Source organism: Pituophis catenifer, unplaced genomic scaffold (assembly GCF_029215685.1).
Source record: "Pituophis catenifer annectens isolate HBS135680 unplaced genomic scaffold, rPitCat1.0.hap2 SCAF_1, whole genome shotgun sequence".
Classification (NCBI taxonomy): domain Eukaryota; kingdom Metazoa; phylum Chordata; class Lepidosauria; order Squamata; family Colubridae; genus Pituophis; species Pituophis catenifer.
In genome coordinates this window covers 172,876,300-172,897,903 of record NW_027256881.1, presented here as the reverse complement: position 1 = coordinate 172,897,903, position 21,604 = coordinate 172,876,300, and the positions used below count along the sequence as shown (strand labels likewise).

The window sequence follows — 21,604 nt, the reverse complement described above, 5'->3', positions numbered from 1 at the left end:
CTCTGGTAAGAGTCACCCAGGGGGGTGCTCCTTAGGGTCTTCCATGTGTCCTACGCCCAGCGACCATCTGGCTCGGACTGAATTATCCTTGAGTTGCAGCTCTTCCAGCCATTCCGTCTCCTCACAGCACCTATGTGGCTGGGGGGAGGTCGGCCCCAAGGCTCCGGACTCTTCCTGGTTGCTCCTGTGGGTTGACATTGTGCGCTCAGTCCCCTCTGTAGACTGGGGTCTCCAGGTTGGCCAATAAAGCAGATCTTGCCTAATATCTGGCTTGCCTCTGTTCAAAATCCAAGAAAGAAAATCCCCAATTCCATTGAGATAGAGAAGAGGTACTTTTATTGACTTTGAAATGATAACAGCGAAAGCAAGGCAATATCTGATTCAAAATGTGTGAAAGTTACAAATTGAAAGTTTCCCCAAATCCCTCACCCTAGGGTGCCTTGCTGAGTGTCCAATCAAAGTCCAGTATGATGTTGTGTGAAGCTCATCTTCAGGTATTTCTCCTATCTGGAGTCCTAGGACGGTTGGCCTTCACTGGGTGTAAACAATTCCACTCAGCAGTGTAGTAATGCTTTAGAGCGAATCTCCCTTTTAGTTCACATGGGACTTCACCTCATCAGCTCACTTCCGCAACCCAAATGCCAAACCCACCCCTCCTTGTTACTATTGCAGCCAATAGCAAGCGTGCATCAACATAGAATCGCATGCTGGAGATCTAGGTGACAATATCACTCATCCTTAATAAATGTATTTAATAATAATGTCAGGAGAATTTGCTTGACCTGTGTATTTTGTAACCCAAATTCTTAAATATTAATTTAATATTTTTGCTAATTGCAAATGACTTTAAAAATATTTTAAAGTCATGCTTGAAGAGAATTAAATTTTTCATTTCATTATAAATGTACAGGTAAATGTAAAAGTGGCTTATAAATAGTTGCTTCATGATAAGACTCAGTTTTCTGCTCAAGAAAGGTGAAAAGTGCACTTATATCACCAGAAATACACCATATCAAAGAACTTTCATTTGAGCCTACAAAACCATTGTATTTGGAATCATTAGTGGAGTTGTGCACATTATGAAAATTATTCATAAAAAAAGCTGCCTTTTTATGTACATTAAAGAAGACCTTGTTTCAAGCTTCTCTGCTGACTAAAAAAGCTGTTGCTGTTTTAAGAAGTCCATTTATTAACTTTAATGCAGTTTTTCAAGAAAAAGCACCAGCAAATTGTTTTCAAGCTCTAGTGGAAGTTTGAAAAAATATTGATTTAATGAATCATAGAGAGCTGCTGCACTTAAGTGATGCCTGAAGTATTTCATGCAAAACTTGCAAAGCCCTAAGAAGACTCTGTGAAAAGATGAAATAAAACTTTTTAACAATGTTGAATAAAACATCTAATTAATGTTACATGCTTGGTATCCCTGGAGAATGAATGTGATCTCTTATTTCAAGAAGTAACCTTAGCATACTTATGTCACTTCCTCATCCCCAGCTACTAATTAAGTAGTATTTGCTTCTAGTTGTGCAATTTTTGAGCAACTTTAGCATTCCTAAGGAGAAGAGTGGTGTGGTGGCCTAGAGATGGAGTTCTCGCCTCACAATCGGGAGGCTGTATGTTCAAGATTATGTTTAAAAGTTTAAGGAAGAGATAAGAATTCATGTAGCAGCTGCTCAGAGGAGATGAAAAAATAGAAACAAGTAAGAAAAATAAGGAAGAGTCTTATAAAGTTGCTGGTTGCAAATTGGTGGAAGACCAGGGAACCAACATCCTCTCTCTCTCTTTAACTTGTGTTGCATTGGTTTCAACTACAATTATTCAGTCGTGCCTGCCACTTAAAGCCAGTGATAACTCCTGTGGACACCATTGGGAAGAGTTGGACAATTTTTATTTTTCCTCAGTCTTCTCCACGAAAAGAGAGAGTCCTTTACCAGGTAATTTTGAAGATTAGGATTGAAGATTGAGATTGAAAGAAACATACTTGTTAAGTTGGGTGAATGAGGACTCAGCAAGCCAGGCAGTGAGTGACAACAGCTCTTTATTGTAGGGTGAGAATCCAGCGACTGACCAGGGGAAACAGCTCCCTTTATATACCTTGCAGTTGTGGTGGTCAGCCAATCAGCTGACGGTCAGTTAATTTAAACTGCCCGCCCAAAATCTACATACATAACACTCCTCCCCTCCCAGAAGTCACTTGAGGTGGACATTAGCATACATAGTCTCTCAGGTGAGTAGGGCGTGTCCGCACCCTAGTTGACCTGCGCAATTCAGTTGGAGGTGTGGCGTCAAGCAGGTCGGAGGAACTCCCTGTTTCTCCCTGCTCTGCCAATGGAACCTCCGAGAATTTGTTGTGGGCGGCGACTTCTTTGACTGGTTGATCTTCCGCGATGGGCAGCGCTGGATCTCGGGGCCAACAGCTAAGTCCTCTGCTTGACTCGGGCTTGAGTTAGGTCTAGAGTTCGGTTGGTAGTTAGGGAGCGGTTCGTTGAAGATGTCTTCTGTGTTGGCGGTTAAACGCTTCCGTAGCTAATCAATGTGCCGCCGCCAAATCCTCCCATCTCCCATGTCTACCCTATAAGACTTGGGCCCGGTGACCTTCATGATTGTCCTGGTTTCCCAGAGGGGCCCGTTCCCATAGTTCCTAGCGAACACTGGCATCCCTACTGTGAACTCTAAGTCTTTTCTCTGCTCCTCTGAAGTTGTCAGGGAAATAACTGGGGTGTAGCCTGTCTAGGACTCCTTGGAGCTTTCTCCCCATTAGAAGCTCCTCTGGGCTCCTGCCTATGGTGGTGCATGGTGTGGCATGTTGGGCCGTTAAGAATTTGTCTATCCGTTCTTGCCGGTCCCCAGAGCCTAGGCGTGAGATGGCTTCCTTAGCCATTCTCACAAATCTCTCCGCCAATCCATTGCTAGCCGGAAGAAATGGGACGGAGAGTACGTGTCTGATCCCCAACTCTGCTAGGTACCCCTCAAACTGTGTGGCCGTGAACTGGGGCCCGTTGTCTGAGACTAAGGTGTCCGGTAGGCCATGGGTGGCGAACAACTGCCTTAGCTCCCTAATGACGGCATCGGTGGTAGTGGTTTTCATGAGTCTGATCTCCAACCACTTTGAGAAAGCATCCATGATGACCATGAATACCTGCCCATGGAATGGGCCAGTGAAATCTATATGGATCCTGGACCAGGGACCCTGGGGTCATTCCCATTCCCTGACTGGTGCTGTGGGGGGGAGGGTCTGGCCTAGATTCCTGGCAGGGCTGGCACTTCCCCACCCACTCAGTGATGTCTTTATCCATTAGGGGCCACCAAATGTAACTCCTAGCTAACCCCTTCATTCTTACGATCCCGGGGTTCCCCTCATGCAACAGATTCAAAACTTTTTCCCTTAGGCACAAGGGAACAATGACCTGATCGCCCCACAATAGACAACCCCCTTGCATTGTCAGTTCACCCTTTTTGTTAGCGAAATGTTTGAATTCCCCACCCTCAGTCTTTTCTGGCCACCCCCTCGTGACCCAACTCGTGACTTTCCTAATCACGTGGTCTCTGGTTGAAGCCCTCGCCACCTCTGCTGAAGTGATGGGCCACGAGTCCAAGACGTCAATCAGCAGGACTGGAACTCCGGGTGTGGGGTCCTCTATCCTGTCCGGTAATGGGCAAAGGCTGAGGGCATCGGCGTTGCCCATGCTCACCCCTGGTTGGTACCAGGTGATAGGAGTATGCTGTCAGGAAGATGGTCCAGGGTGTCATCCTGGGAGATAGGGCTGCCGGGGTGGGTCGGTCCCCTGCTATGAGACCCAGAAGGGGGTGATGGTCTGTGATGAGTTCGAAGTCTCTGCCGAACAGGTATTTGTGGAACTTCTTGACTCCTGAGACAGCTGCCAGGGCCTCCTTGTCAAGTTGACTGTAGTTCCATTCGGCGCTCGAAAGAGTCCAGGAGTAGCAGGCGATGGGTGCCTCTAGACCGTTCAGTAGTCTATGGCTCAGGACGGCCCCCATGCCGAAGGGGGACGCATCACAGACTAGCACTAGGGGAAGCGTAGAGTTGTACTGAATTAGAAAACTCTCGGCCGACAGGAGTTTCTTTATGGCAGCAAACGCGGTAGCCTCAGCCTTCCCCCAAACCCATTTGGACTTTTTGGCCAACAGTCTGTGCAGGGGCTCCACTACTGTTGCCTTGTCCCTTAGAAAAATTGCGTAAAAGTTCTTTTAATATCTTTTTCTGTTTTCTTGTTATATTTTCAATGTTTTTCCAAATTGTCATCCACCAATATTTAACTGCCTCTATCAAATGAATTTATATTAAATCGTTCCCTTCCGTTCCACTATTCAATATTGTTTAGTAATACAATAAATCAATAATTCAAATTTTTATCTATTGCACAAACCTATCTTGTAATAAGTCACTTATTGATCAATTAATAGTTAAACTAATTTGAACTAAGATAACCCTCTCACCTGCTACCACTACTTAAGCAAATTATCTTTACCTACTCTTATTTAACACTTAAGCACTGGTGACTTTCTAATATCTCTTGAGCAATCTAAGTACACATATAAATCATTAATTATGCAATCTCAATATTCAATATTTTAAGTTATAAAGAGCTAATCAAAATTAAGAATCAATAATTGAAAGAAGAAAGGAGGAGAAGAAAGGGAAAAATCCAATTATAGAATATAAAAGATTATAGCGTATATAAATTCCTTAATAAAAAATCTAAAAAGTACTTAATAAATTTTAAATAAGTTCACAATTAATTAAGATTATCTAAAATGGAATATGTAATATATATAATATTAATATAGATATATACTTAAAGATATATAAATTTTCTAATGTTTTTTTTTTCTTGTTGTTGTTATTTGCCCAACTCGTTGATTAATTAATTGATTAGTTGATTAATTGCTCAATAACTTCTCTCAGTCATAAAAGAGCAGAAGGGAAAAGCAACCAAAAAAAATATAAAAAAAAATTCTTTTACAATGATGCAGCAGGCACGCTTTGCTGTATGATCTGCTTCGCGTTGCTCTTAAGTTCAATCACTCTCCATTTGCATTGTCATTCAGATTTCATCAGCCACGTTATCTTCCCCAAATGCTCCTCAGTCTCTCAGCTCGAGACAATCTTATTGTTAGTCCTGACAGCTACCGCACTTCCAAAATCCAGTTCCTTTATTCAATTAGTCTATTCCACACTCTTAACTTTCCAAAGTTTGTTTGCTCGAAACAAAGTATCAATCCAATCCACTGAAGGCTCCGTCTCCCTTTCTAAAAATGTCCTCAGTCTCACCAGCACGTCTGCGATTTCATCTCCCACCAATCTCCTCCAACCTCACAATCGCCGCCAATTCCTTCCAGGATCCTTCTTATCAGACGCAGCCAGCACAATCCAATTGAACTCACTCCGAGCGTGTTTAAGGGATAGTAGTACGAATGATAATAGGCACCAACTTCACCGAAATCTTCTTGCTTCCTGCCTTTTGTTGGCTATCACAGCTTCAAGTCTGCCATTTAAAGCAGACGTGCCGCGTTAGTTTGACAGCGGTAGTCGGTCCAGCAGAGAGTGCTTGCTCCTCACCGCTCTGCCTGCTGACACCCCGCTATCGTCCGCGGAGCTCTCCAAGCTCCCACGCCTCGAAGGGACCCCAAAACGCAACAAAAAAGTGGCACTGCAAGCAGCGATCGCTGTCACAGCACCATTTCGCTGGGATTCACCAACCGATACCCCAAGAACTCCACAGAAGGGACTGCGATCATGCACTTGTTGCGTTTGACCCTGAGTCCTGCACTTCTGAACTTCCCTTGTACATGTCTCAGCCTCTCCCCTAGTTGCTGTTCGTCTTCTGCGGTGACGAGCACGTCATCAAAATACGGGACCACCCCGGGGATCCCCTGTAACAGTTGCTCCATGGTGCTCTGGAATAGTCCTGGAGCTATGCTGACTCCGAATTGGAGTCTGGTACACTTGAAGGCACCTCTATGTGTTATTATAGTCTGTGCCTCTGCGGTAGCGCCATCTATTGGCAACTGCTGGTACGCCTGCGCAAGATCGAGTTTAGCGAAGATCTTGCCGGGCCCTAGGGAATGCAGCAGATAGTGTACGATCAGAACCAGGTAAGCGCTCTGTTGCAGGGCCTTATTGATTGTACACTTATAGTCTGCACAGATGTGCACAGACCTGTCTGACTTAACGGGGGTTACAATTGGGGTCTCCCATCGGGCATGATCGACTGGCACTAACACCCCCTGCTTGATTAATTTGTCCAGTTCCACATCAATCTTGGGCTTTAGGGCGAAAGGTACCCTCCTGGGTTTCAGCCAGATGGGGGCAATATTGGGGTCGAGGTTGAATGAAATAGGGGTCCTCACATACTTGCCAAGCGGCTCGTCAAACACGTCCTGGAATTCTTGCATCAGGTCATCCTTCAGGGTGCTTCGCACGTTGCGGACTTCGGTGAATCCCATGCCCAGGGCTCTGAACCAGTCCATGCCCAGGAGGTTTGGGAGCTTTCCGCTGACCACGGTGAGGGGAAGCTTCTCCTGCAATTTCCCGTACTCCACCTGGAATTCGCCAATTCCTTCCACGGGGATGTGGTTCCCCTGGTAATCGCGCAGTCCCAGCCGCTGGTGCCATAGTTGCCGTCTCTGGATGCTGGGGACGGCCTTCTTTAGCTTGTCCCAGGACATGATGGTAATTGGGGATCCGGTGTCGATCTCCATTATGCACTCATGTCCCTCGATGTCGACCGTCGTGTAGGTCTTCTCCCCAGGGGATGTGCAGGTCCAGCCGATTCGAATGGTGCAGGCCTCAAGATCCTCGGATTTTGTGCTCTTCCTGTAGCCGCCCTTCGGATTGGTTCTCGTTTGCTGTGCCGTCTCTGATTGGCTAGCGTTGCTTTGCGGCTTGTAATGGGGGTTCTGCTTGGCTCTGCAGACTCTAGTGATGTGCCCCTTCCGCTCGCATTGCCGGCAAATGGCGTCTCGGAACTTGCAGGTCTGGCACAGATGGGGTCCCCCACAACTCGCACAGGCATCTCGGTGGCCTCGCCAGTCCTGCCGGTCCTGTTCGGTCCGGCAGACATCCTCGTCCGACTCTTCCTCGCTCCCCGTGCCTACGGTTTCCTGGTGAACCGGGGCTGACTTCTGTGCTGTTCTGCTCTGTGCCGTCCCCTGTAGTCTCTCGGCTGCCTTGGAGGAGGATTCATGAGCCCTCGCCTCGTCCAGTGTGATGTGTAGTGTGAGATTTGTCTTTGCGAGCAACCTTCTCTGCAAGCAAATATCTCTCACTCCGCAGATTAGTTGCTCTAGCAGCATCTCATCGAGGTCTCGGTACTCGCACTGGTTTGCGGCCTTGTGCAGGGCAGCGATGAACTCGCTGATCGATTCTCCCTCGTGCTGCGTTTGCCAGAAGTCAAACCGCAGCACGTACTTTGATGGCATTGGGACATAGTGGTCCTTCAGCAGTGTCTGAAGCGTTTGCCACGAGATGGTGTGGACCAAGTTCGGTTCCGACAGGGCCTTGGCCATATCAAACACCTTGGGTCCACAATGGCTCAGGAACAGGGCTTTCTTCCGTACGTCGGGTAGCCCCTGTAGATCGCTGGCCACCAGGAAGCATTCGAAGTGGGACATGTAGGATCCCCACTTTTCTTCCGCGGGGTTGAAAGGTGCTGGCGGTATGTAGGCAGACATCGTTGGTAGATTCTCCAAGTACTCTGCTCGCTCGCCTGGCTGGATTCAGGTTTGCAGCTCTCTCGTCGGCTCATGGCTTCAGCTCTTTCCATGGCTTCTGGCCTCAAAATCCCATCCTCGTCGCCAATGTTAAGTTGGGTGAATGAGGACTCAGCAAGCCAGGCAGTGAGTGACAACAGCTCTTTATTGTAGAGTCAGAATCCAGCGACTGACCAGGGGAAACAGCTCCCTTTATATACCTTGCAGCTGTGGTGGTCAGCCAATCAGCTGACGGCCAGTTAATTCAAACTGCCCGCCCAAAATCTACATACATAACAATACTCATGGAATATATATATAAATATTTGAATGAGTTTTGTTTGTTTTACTCTGAAAGAGTATAAATCTTCAGGTGAATAGCATTTAGGATCCTGAAGAAACTGGGTGATCTTTGAGAAATGTATAATCTTTTAAAAACTCATGGAAAACTGGTGAATAGTCTCTGTTTTGGGGAGTGGGGGGAGAGGATGATCCAAAAAATAATGATCCAGTTTACTCTAACACTATGATATACAGGGTGACTATAGAAGAGGTCATAACAAGAATGATTTGTAACAGCTTGGAAACAATTAGTAGCAACCAACGTAGACTTGTGAGGAGCAAATTTTAGCTTAATAAATTATGGGAATGCTGTTATTTATTTATTTATTTATTTATTTTATTGAATTTCTATACCACCCTACTCCCGAAGGACTCAGGGTGGTGCACAGCCATGAAATAAAACACATAGATATACAAAATTTAAAATCAAATAAAATGAATTAAATAAATTTGGCTGAATTAATACCCATAATTTAAAATATCCATAATTTTAAAATACATTAAAAATTTAAAATTTACACTTAAAAGGGAGAAGATTTAGGCGAGGCCAGCTTGATGAAATAAAAGCGTCTTCAACTCGCGGCGGAAGGTGCGCAGATCCGGAATCCTCCGTATCTCTGGGGGGAGCTCATTCCAGATCGTCGGTGCCCCCACAGAGAAGGCTCTCCCCCTAGGGGCCGACAGCCAACATTGTTTGGCTGACGGCACCTGGAGGAGCCCCTCTCTGTGGGAGCGTACTGGTCGGTGGGAGGCTGTTGATGGTAGTAGGCGGTCCCGTAAATAACCAGGTCCTAAGCCATGGAGCGCTTTAAAGGTGGTAACCAGAACCTTGAAGCGCACCCGGAAGACCACCGGGAACCAGTGCAGCTCGCGCAGGAGAGGTGTTACATGGGAGCTCCATGTTGCTCCCATAACCACCCGCGCGGCTGCACTCTGCGCCAGTTGGAGCCTCCGGGTGCACCTCAAGGGGAGCCCCATGTAGAGAGCATTACAATAGTCCAGACGAGAGGTGACGAGGGCATGAGTGACTGTGCATAACGAGTCCCAATCTAGAAAGGGACGCAACTGGCGAATCAGGCAAACCTGATGAAAAATCCTCCCGGTCACGGCCGTCAAGTGCTCTTCTAAAGACAGCCGTGAGTCCAGGAGGACGCCCAAGTTACGAGCCCTTTCCGTGGGGGCCAATGATTCGCCCCCAATAGCCAGCGATGGCGCCAGCTGACTATATCGGGACGTCGGAAACCACAGCCACTCAGTCTTGGATGGGGTGAGCCTGAGCCTGTTTCTCCCCATCCAGATCCGTACGGCCTCCAGGCACTGGGACATCACTTCAAGGGCATCGTTGGGGTGGTCCGGGGTGGAGATGTACAGCTGGGTGGCGTCAGCGTACAGATGGTACTTCACCCCGAAACCACGGATGATCTCGCCCAGCGGCTTTACATAAATGTTGAACAGAAGGGGCGAGAGAACCGATCCCTGCGGCACCCCACATATAAGGGGCCTCGGGGTCGATCTCTGCCCCCCTGTCAACACAGACTGCGACCGGTCAGAGAGAAAGGAGGAGAACCACCGTAAAACGGTGCCTCCCACCCCCAACCCTTCCAGCCGGTGCAGCATGATACCATGGTCGATGGTATCAAAAGCCGCTGAGAGGTCTAACAGGACCAGGACAGAGGAACAACCCCTGTCCCGAGCCCTCCAGAGATCATCCACCAACGCGACCAATGCCGTTTCCGTGCTGTACCCAGGTCTGAAGCCCGACTGGAACGGATCTAGATACGACGCTTCATCCAGTTACTGGGGTAGCTGTCGCGCAACCACACTCTCAACAACCTTCGCAATGAAGCAAAGGTTGGAGACTGGACGATAATTAGCCAATACTGCCGGGTCCAGGGAAGGCTTCTTGAGGAGAGGCCTTACCACCGCCTCTTTCAGGGCGGCGGGAAAGATACCCTCACCCAACGAAGCATTTATAATCCCCTGGAGCCAGCCTCGCGTCACCTCCCGGGAAGCCAGCACTAACCAGGAGGGACACGGGTCCAACAAACATGTGGTCGTGTTCAATCTACCCAGAATCCTGTCCACGTCATCTGGGGTCACAGGATCAAACTCATCCCAGATAACAGTCTCAAGACCTGTCTCCGTTACCCTCGCTGGATCTATCCTGTCAGAGTCCAGACCTGCCCAAATCTGAGTGATTTTGTCATACAGATACTGAACAAAATCCTCGGCTCTTCCCTCCAAGGGGTCCTCCCGCGCTTCCTGGTGGAGCAGGGAGCGGGTCACCCTAAACAGGGTGGCCGGGCGATTATCTGATGACGCAATAAGAGCAGTAAATTGAGTACATTTTGCTGCTTTTATCGCCACTAGGTAACTCCTAATATGAGATCTTACCAGTGTTCGGTCAGATTCAGAAAGACTAGCCCTCCAACAGCTCTCTAGGCATCTTTTCCGGCACTTCATCTCCCTCAGCTCCTCGGTGAACCAAGGAGCCAGGCGAGATCGGCACCGGGTCAGAGGCCGCAAAGGCACGACTCGATCCAGGGCTCCAGCAGCCGCCCTATCCCAGCCGGCCAATAGGTCCCCAGATGAGGCGTGAGCCAGAACCTCCGGGATTGGCCCAAGCTCCATCTGGAACCTATCAGGTTCCATCAGGCCTGGGGCGGTACCATCTTACCGGTTCCGCCTCCCTGCAGCGGGGTGCCGCGGTTCGAAGGTCAAGGCGAAGGAGCGAGTGATCTGACCATGACAAGGGGTCGATGACTATATCCCCTATCTCGAGATCACTCAACCACTGTCCAGAGACAAAAACCAAGTCCAGTGTGTTTCCCCCAGTGTGCGTAGGGCCATGAATTAGTTGGGTCAGGTCCATGGCCGTCATGGAAGCCATGAACTCCCGAGCCACCTCAGACGCCTCACCCACGGATGGCAGGTTGAAATCCCCCATGACCATAAGTCTGGGGGTATCAACCGCCACCGCGGCAATAACGTTGAGTAGCTCGGGCAGGGCTGCCGCCACATGGCAGGGAGCCAGGTACGTGATCAGCAAACCCATCTGAACCCCGTGGCCCACTTCACAAGGAGGGACTCACAACCAGCTGTCTGAGGTACAGTGGTCTCCCTCGGCCTAAGGCCTTCTCTAATAATAACCGCTACTCCCCCGCCCCTCTCCTGTGACCTTGGCTGATGGAATGCGTGGAAACCACAATTGGGGCCAGAATTTCAATTGTAATTCATTGCAGTCAAGTCAGACCTGATTTGGGGACCATTTTTACTATGGTTATTAAGCAAATCTGCAGTCTTTAAGTGAAGACCACAGTCATAAATGTGAATCCATTCTTCTGAATGGACATTTTTTTGCTGAAAACCAGCAAAAATCTCACAAAGTGTGATCACATGACCATAGGATTTTGCAAATGATATAAATGTTGGTTGCCAAGCACCTAAACTGTGATTACATGACTGTGGGGGGTGGTGTGATGGTCATAAGTATGAGGACTAGACCTTTGTCAGCATCATTGTAACTTCAAATGGTTGCTAAATGTATGGTGGTAAATCGAGGACTACTTGTAATCTAGTTCTAGCTAGATTGCCTGATAACCTTTAGTTTTAAATTTGTACTTTTTAAATATTCTTCATCAATTGGAGTGTGATGTTGAATCATTCTGGGCATTGTAGAATTTAATATTTTTTAATTTGATAACTTGGATAAAGAGGTGGAAGAAATGCTAATCAGATTTACAGTTGACATAAATCAGGTTGGATAGATAATATTTTAGAAAAGAAATAATATTTAAAAGTTTTGATAGGTTAGAAAAATAGACTGAAAAGACATGAATGACATTTAACAGACATAAGTGCAAAGTTCATCACTTAAGGATGAGGAGCACCAAGCTTAACAACAGTTGCAAAAAAGATATTTGATTTTAGTAACAATATAAATTAATGGGATTCTTGCAAAATGGCAATTTTAGGTTGCATCAAAAGAAGAATATTTCTCATGGAGAAAGTAATGTTCTGTTTTATTCTGCTTTAATTAGATCCTATTTTAAATATGATTTCCAGGTTTGGAAACTAATGTTTCAGAAGTATTCAGTGAAGTTTGGAAGGTTCTCAGACAGCTGAAAAAGACAGCTGAAAAGACAGCTGAAACTAATGAAGAGAATGAACAATCTAACTATGTTTAGTTTTAAGAAGAGAAGATTGAAGTGGATATAGTAATAATTTCAAAATGCCTTTCTTCATCATTTATATTACCTCCTGAAGCACATGCATTATTGTGTTAAGCGCAACAGTTTTCTGTTTATTGTTCTGACAAAATCCTGATAACACCTTTTTGCCTTCTTTTGCTACTTTTGTTACAGGGAAATTGCATTAATAATTAATAATATTATTAATATAATTAATAATATTGGTTCAACTAATACCGATTCCTTCTTTTTTCTTGGTCCTACTGTTTCTTGGAATCTGCCTTTTGGCAAATATATGCAGAGATATACAGTATAAAAGTATGTTAGGAGCATACTGATTTGGGGGTGGGTTGGAATTCAGGGTCATGTTTTTTTCTGGTAAATACAGTAGTTTATTCCAAAGGTTGCTAATTTTAGAAAGTGAAGATGGGTTGGGCTTTTTACATCTAAACATCTTCTGTCTTGATCTCTGCTCATTTCTAGCTTCGTTCCCATATTATGCTATGTCATGCTAGAAAAAGCCTTTTTGAAAGCAGAAGTTAACTTAGCAAAGAATGAGAAACAGAAGCTAAGTGATGTTAGTCTCTGAGTTCTTTCAGTTCAGTTTCTAAATTATATCATTTTTTTTCAGTTTTAATCTTCAATTTCTTTATTTGCTACTTACAGCTTGGCTTTACATCCAAGAAAAGATATTATTGTCACTGGAAGTGATGATCGCTTATGGAAAATGTGGGCCTTTCCTAATGGGAACATTATCGTGAAGGGTGAAGGTCACACAGATTGGCTTTCTGGATGCTGCTTCCATCCAAGGTAAGTAAAAATAGTACTGGAAACCAGCATTGATTCTTTTGGGCCTTAACCTGTTAAAAGTGATTATTTTCAATACATCGTAAATTTTAGCCCACATGCTTCTGTATCAGATTTCCAGGTCTCATCTAATCTAATCTTTTAGTTTTATAATACTGTACAGACAAACTAGATACATGTGAATGTCATTTTTATTTTAATGTCAATTTTATTTTTGTCATTGGTATTTTCTCCAGTCTATGCAGAGAAAATTGTGTGATTTCTCTCTCAATGGTACAGTACACCAACAATTATTATTAGATATCAATAATTGGAATGTAATTGTTTCAGTATCATAAATCAAAGAAGAATTATATTATTTTAAAGAAGCAGACATTTCTTCAGTTCAGAAAGTAACATAGTATGTTATATGATTTGAGGAAAAGCTCTCATTTATACTATTTTATATTGGAGTATTCAGTAGAATACAATCAAGAAAAGTTAAATAATACAATTGGAGCTTGTAAGACATAAAAGAGAAGTAAAAGATAGAATTGTTAACACAATACTAAAATATAAACACACTAAGATCACTCTATAGGATTATGGGGTAGATTTCTATCCTAGTTTTCTTCAAGGCAGCCTACATGGGCTAGGGTTGCCAGGTGTCCACTATTTGAGCGGACAGTCCACTTTTTTCACATTATGTTCACTATTTTTTTTCACAAAATAGTGGACTTTTTTTTATTCAAAAGCTTTATGATGAAATGGTACGTAATCTAAAGATGTACAGTCTAAGAGAATAAGGATAGGAGAATCGCGTTTTGTCTTTTTTTTCATAAGTTAGAATGAGACAAAGATCGAATGCTCATTGCAATAATCACATTTTACACAACAGCGCAAAAAATGCATTAAAGCAGTTATCTTTTGATATCTAAAATGTAGTGCTGAAGGTTTTTGCCGAATTTTCGAATTCTGCGAAGAAACAAGAAGAGTTGAAATCATTTTTTGAGTTTTGCGAGTCAGAATTCCATGAAGTTTTGCGCCATGTTCCAACACGTTGGTTAAGTTTGCTTAAAGCAGTCGAAAGACTTCTTTTAAACTGGATACCTCTAAAATCGTATTTTATTTCTCTTGGATCTGATGAGTGCCATAAGGTTATTTGGAACCTTATTTCGGATCAGGAAAATGAACTCGCAAAGGACGATGAACCAACAATTTCAGAATTGTATTTATATTTCATACACTTCTTCATGTCAATAATGCAAGACGCCCTACTGAAGCTGGAAAGCAAGAAAATTCTTGCATGTGATCTTCACATTATCATGTGTAAGCTGCGTGATTCTTTGCAAAAAAATATGATGAGCAGTTTTTTGGAATGAAAGTTTTATTTGCCTTACGTAAAAAACATTTGCCTGAGAATGCCGTGCAAAAGTTCAAGAAAGAAGCCATCAATGTGTATCAAAGAGCCATTGCATACCTAGAAAAGTGGTATAATTTCACCGATTCAGTATATGAGACGCTAAGTTGTTTCAATCTAATTGATCGCAATAATCCTCCAACTTTAGAAGAAATGACGAACATCTGGTTATTATCATCATGGTGAGAAGAACTTCCACCGAACACCCTCTTCGATGAAATTTCTGCCTTAGAAGAAGTTTATGTTCATTTGCAGGGCGAGTCATCCCTTGATAAGTGGACGTACTTTTTTAAGAAAGAGCCAGCTCCGAGTTTACTGAAACTGTTTCAGTATTGTGCATCAATTCCGGTATCAAATGCAAACGTTGAACGAATTTTCAGCGTCATGGGAAATTTGTGGACTGACAAACGTAACCGACTGCTTGTATCAGTTCGAAGTGAACTTTGTATATTTTTTTAATATTTCTCAACGTTGTACTGAAATTAAAGAATTATTCCTTAAACACAAAGAATTGATCAAAGCTGCACAGTCAAATAAAAAATACACACGACAGCAAAGTAAAATATAATTTAATATTTTACATATTATTATATTTGATGTTTTGAATTTTAAGTAAAGTTTTGAAGTGATTATTTTAATACGTGTTAAAATGTTTGTAAGAAAATATATAATTTAATTGTAAAAATTTTTTTTATTTTTTTACTACTTAACCCAACCCCCAACCCCCCCCCCCGATTGTCCGCTATTTTTTGGAAGCAGACCTGGCAACCCTACTTTTGCTTTATTCCTACAATTACATGCCATGAGGTAGCTCGGGCAGAAAGTTTTAAAGCCAAAAGTGCTCTTGTACCTATCATAAATACACGTGGATAAGCCAAGCATTTTAGGTTCCAAAAATACACTTCCAAAATCTGTGCACTATTTAGCTGCAAGTATATACAGTAGTTCTCCTTGGTCCTAGGCCAACTCATTAATTATTACAACAGTACTGGCTATTTAAATACTCAAACAATATTGAAAAATTTGAAATAATGGTACAGGATCTTAATAACAATAGTTTTAGTCTTCCTATGAAATTGATTAATAAATCTTGCTTGCATGTTCTGTCAGTTTGAAACTGAAGCTGATCATAACTCATCAAACTTTTATTTCTTTTGCATCAGGGTTGTAGTAAAACTTGGATAATTGTCATAATAAAGGTTTGTTCATGAAATCTAATGAATATTATTTGATCATTGGTTGTACTGGAACCAAATATTGTTCTTGCTATATTCCTCCTAACAATGAAAGTAATATTCCTTCTTTGTTTTTTGTGACTGGTAAACATTTTCTGACTGAAAGATGTCCAATTCTAGTCCATCTCAATGTCTAAAATGTCACTCTGTAATTCATTATTTTAATCTTTCATTGTGTTGAACTTTCCTATGTTCATGCTTCTTGTATTTCAAATTCTATCTTTAATTTTTCTTTGCAGCTTCAGATTTTCAGAAGCATGTAAGAAGCATCAATAGCTTTAATCTAGCCACATCCTAAAAGCTATTATTACTTGGAAAGACTCCTCAATAGCACATTGAGTGCTACCAACTTTAGGGGCACAACTTTCAGCTCTATATTATTAGTCATATATTTTCTATCCATGGTAAAATGCAGGCATGATTTACTATTGTTTTCCCATGAAATGATCCTTTGCTGTTGTCACTAAATTGATCTTCAACCTCCAGCATCTTCCTATTTTGTTTTTCCTAATATATTGAAGGTGCCTACTGGGATAATCTTCTTGCTTTACATAACTACTGTAGGATTACTGTATTTTTCAGACTATAAAACACACGGAATTATAAGACGCACCAAGATTTTGAAGAGGAAAACAAGTAAAAAAACCTAGTTTTTGCCTTCAGCACGTCTGGGTTTTGCCTTCCCTGGCCCCCAGGAGCACTCTGCAGGCCTCCTAAACTCTCTGCACGTCCTGTTTTTGCGAAAAATGGCCCCATTTTTGTGAAAAATGGGCCCGTTTTTGCCCTCCCCAGCCCCCAAGAGCACTCTGCAGGCCTCCCAAACCCTCTGCACATCCCATTTTTTGCGAAAATGGAGTGCGCGGGGTGGGGTTTCAGGAGGCCAAAAATGGCCATATTTGGAGTATAAGACACATCAATATTTCCACCTCTTTTAGGGCAGAAAAAGTGCATCTTATATTCCGAAAAGTACAGTATATATCATTGGCATATACTCTTAGCATTCTTCATTCATACTTTCCAGGAACACCTGCAGTACAATGAGGCAGTACAGCAGCACTTGAGCAAGGAAGGTGGTGATTTATATATCAATATTAATAGGCTTATGTCTCTGTGTGTGTACATATGTATAATACAGAATAACATAGTTGGAAGGAACTTTGGAGATCTTTTAGTCCAACATCCTGCCCAGCAGGATATCCTATACCAGTGATGGCTAACCTTTTTGCCGTCACGTGCCAAAAGCAGGAGGAGCACAGGGTGGGGAGGTCTTGCGCACACATGCCCACACCCATAATTCTATCCCCTCACGCCTCCCCCACATTCATCCCATCTGAGATTGCCAACACTAAGTCCCGTTCTGATTCGTATTGGTCGTCATACTGATCCACGTGAGCCCAGACCCTGCTAAGGAAATAAGCTAACTTGCCTGGCGTCCCATCAAAGGTTGCTCTGAAATGGGGGGGGGCGTTGGCCTCGCGGGTGGAGGGGCCGCGGCTGGCTGGGATAGAACTTGCTGTGGGGCTGCTCTTGGTTGTTGTATTCCAACAGGCTGCTGTGAGAGTTGCTGGGCTGGAAAGGAGTGGGGCAACATCATCGGCTGCTGGGGGAGGGGGCCTGGCTACTAAGCTGTTTGCTGCATTGGAGGGGGGTGGGGAACTCTAGCCGGCTGCTGGATTAGTCCCCCCTGCAGTGCCAGGATCATTTGGCCATAGGAGGGGGGCCAGGGGGATCCCTGGAAGCTTGGAACAGACAGCGCGGGATACCACTGACACTGGATCCATCCCTGGCCGGGACAGAAACCCCATCTGGGCTGTATATTCTCAGCAGGAGGTAGTACGAAGGCAAGCTGGCGAGGGCCCCCGAAAGGGTTTTTTTGCATTCCGTATGCCAGCTGAGTCTGATGCCCCACTGCTGCAGAATTGGAATGCTGCGCTAATCCTCTTGTTTCGCCTCTGGGTGGGTAAGGGGGGGTTCTGCTTCCTACTAATCCCCCCTCCATGTCCCGGATCAGGAAGGGAAAATGTTGGTTTCATTAGCCTCCAGCTCACCTCCAGGAGTTGGGAAGGGGGGCGAAGCTCCCCACTTCCATCCGCTCTAAACTCTCTGGGAGCCCAGTTAAGGACTGGCTCTGCAACGGGTGCAGCCGGTCACAGTCCCGGGAGTTCCTGGATTCCACAGCAGCCCCCATCGTCCAGTCTGGCTCACGGGGTGACTTCATTTCACCTCCTGAAGCTGGGCCAGACTGGCAACTCTTCCAGAAATCTGAAACCTCGGGCCAAGCCCCAAGCCGAAGGGCTTCCTCTGCAGCCTCCATGGCTCGTCCCATTTCTTCAGAAAGAGAAAGCAAGGGATCGGCAATTCCTTGAGCATCCGGGGCCCTGGTGGGCCTTCCTCTGATTTCTCCTTTCTCCTCCATCTTCACTGAGTCTTCGCATCACCTGGGGTTTAGGTAGATGCTGGGGCTCAGTACCCCTGACAGCCCCCTTATAGGGTGCTGTTAGGTTTTAGGGAGATTTGGGTTAATGTCAGCGTTCCAGAAAACCCCCCACTTCAAGTAAAGACATGGAAACAAGCATTTTCCAAAGTCCTCTTTACTAGAATAGGCAAACTGGCACATCTGGGGAAACCCGAATCTGAAAAGCCCAGGTTTTCCTCCAGTAAATCAAAGCTCCCCAAACCATCCCCTTTTCCACCCAGTCGGTCACATGCGCCAATCAACGTCCATTCCATCCCGATCCAGCTCCCTGAACCACTCCTTCTCCAGATGCGGGATTGCCCTGACCTTGACCAATAGGAAGAATGCTATTATGTCTACTAACCCCCCTCTACTACTTTCCCACACATGAGAAGGTGGCAGCATTGGAGCTTCCGGCCTAATATGGCTTCCAAAGCTGACACTGATTCAACTGATTCATCAACCATATTTGATTTTGTGCACTTCTGTTTGTCATGGCCACGAGGCCCAAAAAGGCAGTACAGCTGCATCTGGTCCTATATATCAGTTGGGATGGAAAGATTCCCCTTATTGCAATTGTGGTGCTGATATGCAAACTATTAAACATATTGTGCAAGTTTGCCAATGACGTGCATTTTCTGGTTCCCTAGAAGATGTGCATGAAGCAGCACTAGAGGTGATCACCTGGATAACTGAATTGGACATCCAGTTATGAGGCCACTACAATATCCCCATAGAAGTTTTACTTATAATTACTTAGACTGTGAATGCAGACTGTTTACTTCTCTTCTGTCATGTTCCCATCATATGCTAATTAATAATCAACCATATGCAAGTCCAAAGCATGGATAAATGGAGAGGGTTAGGCAAAGCAGATAGTTTCAAGCAAACTATGAGGCAAAAAAGTGCGAACACAGCACCTTCAAACAAAGTATACAGCCCAACCCCCTTGTAACTAGGCAGCCTCATACCAGAGCCAACGGACTTGGCCTTGGAGATAACAGCAGTTGCAAAGTTGCAATGTAAGCTTCCCCCTATTCCTTCCCCACATTCTATGGCAGCAAGCAACAGGCTGGCTGACATTCAGCCCCCCCCCCCCATAACAGAGGCATTAGCCAGACAGAGAGAATTTATACAGTTAAAACATACAATACATCATGCCAAAAACAGTGATCCCATCAGGGTTTGTTGGGGTATTTTCTATGTAAAGTCTGGAGGAGTTTAGGTGCCCAGACATGTTTAGCATCCACCCAGTCAGACTGCGAAGGGGGAAAATGTTTCCAGACAATGAGATATTGGACCCTTCCTCTATGTTTCCTGGAATCTAGACTTTCTTTAACTTCAAAATGCTGCTCCTCTTCAATCAGAGTGGGTATAGGAGGAGTCTCAGGTGCAGGGCGAAGGAGTGATACAGTTTCAGGTTTCAATAGACTGCAGTGAAATAGAGGGTGAACATGTTTGAGGTTCTTGGGCAACTCCAGTTGTACAGTGACTTTAATAATTTGGAATGGGCCCATGTATTTAGGACCAAGTTTCTTAGATGGTTGGGTGGACTGTAAGTACTTCGTGGAGAGGTAAACTCTGTCACCTAATTTAAAATCTTTTGGCTTCACACATTTTTTGTAGGCTTGTTTCTTATGTGCCTGACATGCCTTCTCCAGTGCCTTATGGGCATATGGCCAAGTGTTCTGCAGTTGGGCTATCCATTCCGCTAAGGAGGGTACATGTGGTTTCTCTTGAGGCAGCTCTGGCATAGCTACAAAGTCCTGACTGGAGGGCACCTTAAATGGGGTGAACCCCATGCTACTATGCACAGAATTGTCATATGCTACCTCTGCAAAAAGCAAAAGGTCCTGTGGTAATTAATGTAGCACCTGAGGTACTGTTCCAGGACTGTGTTAGTTCTTTCACAAGCCCCATTAGTTTGGGGGTGATGAGAGGACCTTAAACCCTGGGCAGTTCCCAACAACTTCAAACATTCCCAACAAAACTGTGATGTAAATTGCACTCCTCTATTGGAAACAATGGGCTCAGGCACACCGTGCAACCTATACACGTGTTGTACGAAGAGTTTAGCTAACATCTTTGCAGAGGGAATTTTGGGGCAGGGAACAAAGTGCACCTGTTTTGAAAAATGAACTGTAACAACCAAAATAACAATATTCCCCCCACTTTCAGGCAATTCCACAATAAAGTCCATAGATATTTCTTTCTATGGTGCCTGGGAGTTAGCCACCATCTGTAAAAGCTCTGTGGCTTTCCTCAGAAGTCTCTTTGCCACAGCACAAACTGGACAACTGGCCATATAGTTTCAATGTCTTTCTTCAAGGAATGCCACCAAAACTGCCTCTTAACAGGTTCCCATGAGCTCTAGTGGTTACCAAGGCTGCTAGCTGCTTCAAGGGGATAACAGATTTGACCACTTCAGCTTTAACGCTGTTGTCTTGGGTCAATCTAGACAAAGCATCTGCCATAAAATTCTTCCCCCCTGGGACATAATGCAGGGTGAAGTCAAAACGATTAAAGTGTAGAGCCCAGCGGATTTATTTAGGAGATAGCTGCCTTTGAGTTTTCAGGGCTTCCAGATTTTTATGGTCAGTCCATACCTCAAATGGCATCCTTGCCCTTCCATGAAATGCTGCAAAGTGAGTAGGGCCTATCACACTGCATATGCCTCCTTCTCCCATATCTCCCACCTCTGTTCAGTTTCGGTGAGTTTCTTAGAAGTGTATGTGCATGGTTGTAGCAACCCCCGGGCATTCCTCCGCAATAACACTGCCCCCACAGCAACATCACTCACGTCAGTCTGAATTACAAATGGAGCATCTGGGTCAGGGTGCTTCAGCACAGGTTCTGTTGCGAACAGTATTTGAGCTTTTCAAATGCTGCTTGGCATTCCATGGTCCACTTAAGTGGCTGACGTGGTTTCGGCTTCCCCTCTCCCTTGGTTTTTAAAATGTTGGTGTTTGGCAATGCGATCTTTGCAAAGGCGGGGATGAACTGTCGGTAGAAATTGGTGAAACCCAGGAAGCTTTGCAATTGCCTCCTAGTGCGGGGAGGGGCCCACTCTAACATTGCCTTTATCTTTTCTGGGTCCATTTCCATGCCTTCATTTGAGATACGATAACCCAGGTAATCAATCTTATTTTGGTGAAATTCACACTTTGAAAGCTGTTCATACAGTTCAATGGCTCAGAGCCTTTTAAGGACTGCCCGCACCAATTTCACATGTTCCTTCCTCATTTCAGTGTATATTAAAATGTCATCCAAATACACCAACACTCCCTTGTACAAAAAGTCATGCATCACCTCATTGATCAGTTGCATGAACACTGCAGGGGGCTCCTGAAAGTGAGCACCCAGAACTGGAAATATCCCAGGGGGCAATTAAATAAGTTTTCCATTCATCACCCTCCTTGATTTGCACCTGGTAATAAGCTTCCTGCAAGTCTAACTTGGTGAA

General features: G+C 44.6%; 1 protein-coding gene across 6 annotated transcripts in view; it reads left to right on the top strand.

The window, feature by feature from the left end:
• The window catches only part of SPAG16 (sperm associated antigen 16), a 581,714-nt gene that overhangs the window by 219,131 nt on the left and 340,979 nt on the right, over window positions 1–21,604 (top strand). For all 6 annotated transcript variants that reach the window (XM_070933195.1, XM_070933193.1, XM_070933192.1 and 3 more), the window contains one exon: window positions 12,912–13,055. In XM_070933195.1, the coding sequence (XP_070789296.1) occupies window positions 12,912–13,055 (144 nt within the window). The remainder of the gene's footprint in view (window positions 1–12,911; window positions 13,056–21,604) is intronic.